Source organism: Triticum dicoccoides, chromosome 4A (assembly GCF_002162155.2).
Source record: "Triticum dicoccoides isolate Atlit2015 ecotype Zavitan chromosome 4A, WEW_v2.0, whole genome shotgun sequence".
NCBI lineage: Eukaryota > Viridiplantae > Streptophyta > Magnoliopsida > Poales > Poaceae > Triticum > Triticum dicoccoides.
Window position 1 is genome coordinate 178,602,767 of NC_041386.1, and position 6,580 is coordinate 178,609,346.

The 6,580-nt window shown below is 47.1% G+C and overlaps 1 protein-coding gene across 2 annotated transcripts; it reads left to right on the plus strand.

Annotated features, from left to right (window-relative positions):
• The first annotated feature begins 2,849 nt into the window (after positions 1–2,849).
• Positions 2,850–6,307, plus strand: LOC119285590. Of its 2 annotated transcripts, none has more exons than XM_037564907.1 (3): positions 2,850–3,148; positions 3,256–3,491; positions 5,836–6,307. In XM_037564907.1, the coding sequence occupies exons 1-3, from the start codon at positions 2,939–2,941 to the stop codon at positions 6,026–6,028; spliced, it is 639 nt and encodes a 212-aa protein (XP_037420804.1). In that variant the 5' UTR covers positions 2,850–2,938; the 3' UTR covers positions 6,029–6,307. The 2 variants fall into 2 exon arrangements, with proteins under 2 accessions (XP_037420804.1, XP_037420803.1); XM_037564906.1 differs by having other exon boundaries at positions 2,853–3,148; positions 3,253–3,491.
• The last annotated feature ends 273 nt before the right edge of the window (positions 6,308–6,580 follow it).

Genomic DNA, 6,580 nt, shown 5'->3' on the forward strand with positions numbered 1-6,580 from the left:
GGGGTTGGGCGCGTTACCTTGTTGATGCCGAGCTTCACCGGGACCTGGACGACGCCGAGCTTTAGGGAACCCTAGCAGAGGCACAGAAAACCTGCAAAAAAACACCCAACGCGATGAACTCAACAAGATCTGATGCGATGGCGCGGATGAATAACGAGTAGAGAGGCCCGCCGGCTGCTTACGAGGGCCGCAGTCTCTTGCGGAGTAGGATCCCGGCGGAGGAAGCCGAAGAAGCAGCGGCCGGCGCAGGAAGCCGAAGAAGCAGCGGCCGGCGCAGGAAGCAGAAGAAGCAGCGGCCGGCGGAGGGAGCAGAAGAAGCAGCGACCGGCGGAGGAAGCAGAAGAACCAGCCGCCGCCAACGAAGGAAAAGGGGATCTAGGCGAGGCGAGGAAGGGAAAGTTGTGGCTACTCTACAGATGAACGAGTCGGGGCAAGGGAGGAAAAGGGCACAGGAGAGGAAATAAAAAGGCCGGCCCACTCGAGACGAGGGGGCGTGCGGCAGCTCGACATTTTGCAGCAATAAGCGACGAATAGGACGAAATCACTAATTAAGGAGTATCGTTGCAAAGAACACTCCACTTTCCCACGTCGCGACAAGTGGCGCACATGCAGCGCGCCACTTGTCGCAACCTGGGAGTTTTCCCTTTTTTCGTAGATCCGTTTATTCAAAATGTTTTATCTCTTAAACCGTGTGTCCAAATCTCGAACCGTTTTCACCATTAGATTTCTCGCGTCGAGATCTTCAAAACTAGATCCCATGTTGATAGGTTTCGATAAACTTTTTTTTCATGAAAAAACCGGACGAAAAAAACGGGCGAAAAAACCGTACCGGGAGAACGGTTGTTTCCCTTTCCGAAAGAGGCACGCCCGTGCCTTTCGCAAAATCACAACCGTTCCTCTCGTGGAAGCAAAACCGTGACTCTGGTGTAAGGAAAAAAAATAGAAAACGCGTTTTTTTCCGTTTTCGAGAGGTACGGTCGTGACTCTCGCGAAAGCACAACCGTGTCTCTCGCGAAAGCAAAACCGTGACTCTCGCGAAAGAAAAAATAAACAGAAAACGCGTATTTTTTCCCTTTCCGAGAGGCACGGCCGTGACTTTCGCGTATGCACAATCGTGCCTCTCGCGGAAGCAAAACCGTGACTCTCACGAACGAAAAAAAAACAAAAAATGCATTTTGTTTTTCCTTTTCCGAGAGGCACGGCCGTGACTCTTGCGAAAGCACAACCGTACCTCTCGCGAAAGCAAAACCGTGACTCTCGCGAAAGAAAAAAAACAAAAAATGCATTTTTTTTGTTTCCGAGAGGCACGACCGTGACTCTCGCTAAAGCACAACCGTGCCTCTCGCGGAAGAAAAACCGTGACTTTCACGAAAGAAAAAAAGCACGTTTTTCGCGAAAAAAAAATTCACAGAATTTTTTTTGATCGAAAAGCTAAGAAAGACCGGGGGAAAACCAAAACGTCGAAAAAACCCGGAAAAAAGCCGAAAACGCGTGCAGAAAAATAAAAATAAAAAACAAAATCCGAAGGAAGCGTCCAAAACGCGACACGTGGCAAATGGCTCAGGGCCGGCCCTGTGTTTTGGGAGGCCCTAGGCAAACTCGACGAGATGGGCCCCTATATCGTAAGATCATATATATGTATGTGTGCGTGTGATACATAAACACACACACACACACACATATATATATATTGGACAATAATAAGAGTAATTTTTCAACCACACATCTTTAGTTTGAAATTTGACTATTATAATTATTGAACAATGCCATATTACGACAGAAATACTCAAAAGATAGCAAAACAAAACTAAAATGACATGATTACCTCAAAAAAGAAACAAATTCAACTCACTCCGTCGACAACAATAATGCTCCATTGATGCAAAGTCATTAAGGGCACTATCAAGATCAACATCAGATGAGTTATCATCCGAAAAAGCTTCTTAGGCAACGTAGCATGATGTGTCCTAAAATTATAAAAGTAAAGAGTACAAAGAATTAGAAATTTATAGATCGGATGAGCGAAACCCTAGATATGGACATAGAATGACTAAAGATTAGGATGGTTGAATGTATACTATGTAGAAGAGTATACATAAAAAATTTGAAACTTCGGATGGATAGTTGAATACCTAGTAAAGAAACTACTGAAATTGAGGGATCGATGAATGGATCAGGAGTCGTGGATACGTACCGTCCTGACGCTCACATACGTATAACGTATTAACCTATTGCCGGATGGCCGGGTTGCCGGCACGGCCGCACAGCACAACAACAGTCTGCCGGACTGCCGCGCGCAGCAGCGACAACAAGCGGCCAAGGTGCTTAGCGGCGGAGCGACAGGCCGACGATACGACGAAAGACGAACCGACAATTGAAGGCACAAGCCAGATCTTCCGATTGATTTGTTTCACATGTATACGCGTGCGCTGTGCGACCGTCGTGGCTGATGCTTCGCTAATCTCTACCTAGCTACCTTTTTTTTGACTTTCTACCTAGTTACCTGATGGGCCAAGCACATCTCATTTATTTTTCCAAACAATTTTTTCCTTATCTATTTTTTTGCTTATACTCTATATGTATACACATCATGGGCCCCCTTCGGCCTGGGCCCTGGGCCGCCGCCCCTCTGCCCATGCCCCAGGGCTGGCCCTGGAATGGCTGAGAGCGCGCCAAATGGCGCTGATCGTTGCGAGGCTCCCGAAAAAACGCTCGTTAACTATTTGCTCAGGGCACTGCGATCCGGAACTCGGCGGAACAGAAGTCCATGGGCCGAAGATCCTAGTCCACAAGTCCACATCGGCGTACTCCGGCCCATATTTCACCCCTGAAGTTCACTGGCGTACCGTTGCTGTCCAGATAAGGCTCTCTGCTCCGTACCATCTTCTTCCGTTCCTCTATCCTCTACGATTCAGTTCAGTTAGACCCCACCGAGCCAATGGTGGCTCCGGCGACGCTGTCCCTCCGCCCCTGCGCGACCCTCGCGCCGTCCAGGGCCGCGCTCCACCGCGCCCACGCCCACGCCGGGTTCGCCCCCGCTAGTCGTCCAGCCCTCTCCGTCTCCTGCCCGCCGACGCGCTTCGAGAGCCTCCGCCGCGCCGCCACCGCCGTATCCGACCGGCAAGGCTCCGCAGAGCCTTCCGAGAAAGTAAGCATCGGCGCACGCTTCCCGTGCCTCGCATTTCGCGGCACCGGGCAAGTGGAGTATCCTGCTCAGTTTTGAGACGACGTGGTGGTGTTTTCTGTGTGCAGCAGGAGGAGAAGTCGCGGACCTACTACTTCCTGGTGGCGAACGCCAAGTTCATGCTGGACGACGAAGAGCACTTCCAGGAGCAGCTCCAGGAGAAGCTGCGGCTCTACGAGGAGCGCATCAAGGAGCAGGACTTCTGGCTTGTGATCGAGCCCAAGTTTCTAGACAGGTTCCCCAACGTCGCCAAGCGGCTCAAGCGCCCCGCCGTCGCGCTCGTCTCCACCGACCGCAACTGGATCAGGTAAGTCAGCTGTCTCTCCAGGCATCGTTGCAAGCTCGAGCAATGCTAATTAGCAGAGTCCCCCAAGGATATTAAAACGCCAATGCATGCAGTCCCGGCAACACTCGCTTCTGTAGTTATCTGGCTATAAGCCCCTTCAATGGAAATTCAGCTGGGGAAATTCTCCCTCCCACTGAACATTACAACAACAATAACAACTAAGCCTTTACTCCCAAACAAGTTGGGGTAGGCTAGAGCTGAAACCCGTAAGATCTCGAAACCACCTCATGGTTCTGGCACGTGGATAGCTAACTTCCACGCGCCCCTGGACATTACAATAAATAAATCATGGTAATACTTACGTGTTGTGACTAGTAAGTGCTCACTTCATTTATAGTTGCCTGCCTTGCCCAATGCCCATATGCCATTGGCAGTGGCGGAGGACGAAAAAAATTTAAGGTGGGGCGGATCCTAAAGCCGAGTAAATTTTTTATGCAATATGAAAATAGCCTGTACGCAATAATAACAATCTGATAGTTTTACGTGATTTTAACTAATTGAAATACAATGAAGACGTGAGCATATTTAAGTAGACCTGAAAACATATGGATAATGAAGCTTTAATGCAATCTAGATTGCGAAGCTATTCTCTCAAAATTTACATCATAAATTCCCAACATGAAAATGTACAAATTTATAGCTAGCTCTTGATCATTTGTTTAGTTCAAGAGCTATCAATTTATAGCTCTCGGGATGGCGTGGTGTACCTTTTTTTTTGAGAGAGTGTGGTGTGTAGTGGTGCGTGCGCCTTGAGTGATCGGGATGGGCTTGATTGAACGAAGCCCAGCAACAGCAACAGGAAGTCATGGGCCGAAATAACGTGGACTGAAGCTGCACGAGCGACGAGCACCACTAGCGACCGTGACTCCACACACGAACCAGCCAGCGACAACGTATGCCTACGTGTACAAATCCTTCTGCGCAGAATCAAGGTAGGGCGGGCGCCCTGCCTCGCCCTACCGGGAGCTCCGCCTGTGGCCATTGGCATCATGTCATGCAGTGCAAGCTGGTATGCTTCCTGTTGCAAATGGCAAAACAGCGCATCGGTGCAGTTGTTATGACCGGCATATTAGGGGCTTAGCCCAGTGGGCTGTGGCCCAAGTTATTCTATCGTTACTAGGGACTTAGCCCAATTATCTTATCGTTATTAGGGTCGTTTGCTTAGGAGTCAAGTAAACCTCCTCTCTATATAAGGAGAGGAGATGTATCAATCTAATCAAGCAAGAAGCAATCAGTATTTGCTCGGCTTCCCTTAGGGAGCCGGGAGAACTAACCCTAGCCGCCTCTTGCGCCGCCGCCGCCTCTTCTCCACCACGCAAGGACGGCGCCCAGCCGCCGGCCGCCACGCCCTCGACCTCGTCTTCCTCCATCTTTCCCCTACAATCTCCGTCCTAGAACCGGCAGAACCCTAGCTTCCTAACAGCAGTCTTGTATCTGCAATTTGCACCGGATGCCTACTTGATGACTACCCATAATAATGTGCTTGCTATCAGCAAAGGCACACACTACAAATGTGTAGGTTGTTGATGAAAGAGGTGTGACAAAAGAAAAACACTAGTTCGGTTCAGATTCATGCAATGCTCTTCCAGGCAAGTTCAGATTCAAGAATTGACGTCTAGATATGCCACAAGTCAAGTTTGATTACATGGTGATGATTTGAGGGTTGGAAAACCTGATGTTTAGCAATCTTACATGGAAGCTCAAGTCCAGGATGTAGTCTCATGTATTTCAATAAGCCACATTTATAATTTTTCATCAGGATGTTATTTCAATGCAAAAGTGCAATTTCTTATAAAATGAAGCCTATGGGCTGTACTTCTTGAAGTTGTGCCATATCCTGTTCTGATTTTGTTTTTCGGCGTCATGAATCATGAATGTGTTTTTTTAGTACATTACTTTGGATAGTTTCTTGTTTTTAGTCACCCCCATTCAATAATTGGGCACAGTCTGGATATGAGTGGCTTGCATTCCTGAACATATTGATTAGACCGCAAAGCGAGCAAAAAGAAACTGAAGAAAATTAGAGAAACTTATTTAACCATTGAATTCTGAAACATGATGGCACTGCCGGATGCTGACTCTGTGCATCCCGGTGTTTTGTTGATGTGTGAGTGCTGGCATGGTGTGTGCTCTGTCAAACTTTTTTTTTTTGCTTCTATACATATAAATATTCTTAGCCAAGCATCTGCTTGGATTCAAATTTAAGTTATTGCTAAAAGCCTGGTTCTCTATTTCTCATTTTAAAAAGCATACGTTGAGTAATAAATCCTCAATAATCTCATATTATCTCCTTTTTTGCTCTCAGATTCATGAAACTAAGGCTGGACAGGGTCTTAGCGGAGCAATTCGATGCAGAGACACCTGAAGAAGCATTGGCTTCTAACCCTGCAGAGTTGAAATTCGATAAGCCTGACAAATGGACAGCTCCATACCCCAAATACGAGTCTGGATGGTGGGAGGCCTTCTTACCTCCAAAGTCCAGCAACGGCACGGCTTAGACATGAACTCCAGTGCGCACGGTGTAAGATTTCTTCCATGTAAGTGATGATTGTAAGTTTTGGTTTACGCTATGTGTATGTAGTCCGTGAGTTTATGAGAGTAGAGTTAGCTACATTAGTTGCAGAGATTGCTCTACTTTTTGATAATACCAATTAAGTGGTGATGTTTTAAAGTCATGGTTATGTTATGGTTGTTATTATATTTCTTCAAGGATACTCATTCCTGATTCATGTATGTTTTCATTCAAAGGAACTGCCAGTCTATGAGGCCCTAAATTATATCTGACCCAACCTGTGAATCAATAATGCACACATCACCTGCAAAAAAAAATGGTATGTTTGGATTGTGGCCAAAGTGCACCCTACCAAAATTTTGGTCATGACCCAAAGGTTGGTTTTTGTTTGGATGGTTGCCAATTTGTTGCCATGCCAATGAACTCTAGCCAATTCTAATTTATTTTTCTTGCCAATGTTGGTCAAATCATGGGCAATCAAAACCTCAACCAATATTTTGGCTAGCCAATACTTTGTTGGGGCAACCTTGGGCATAAA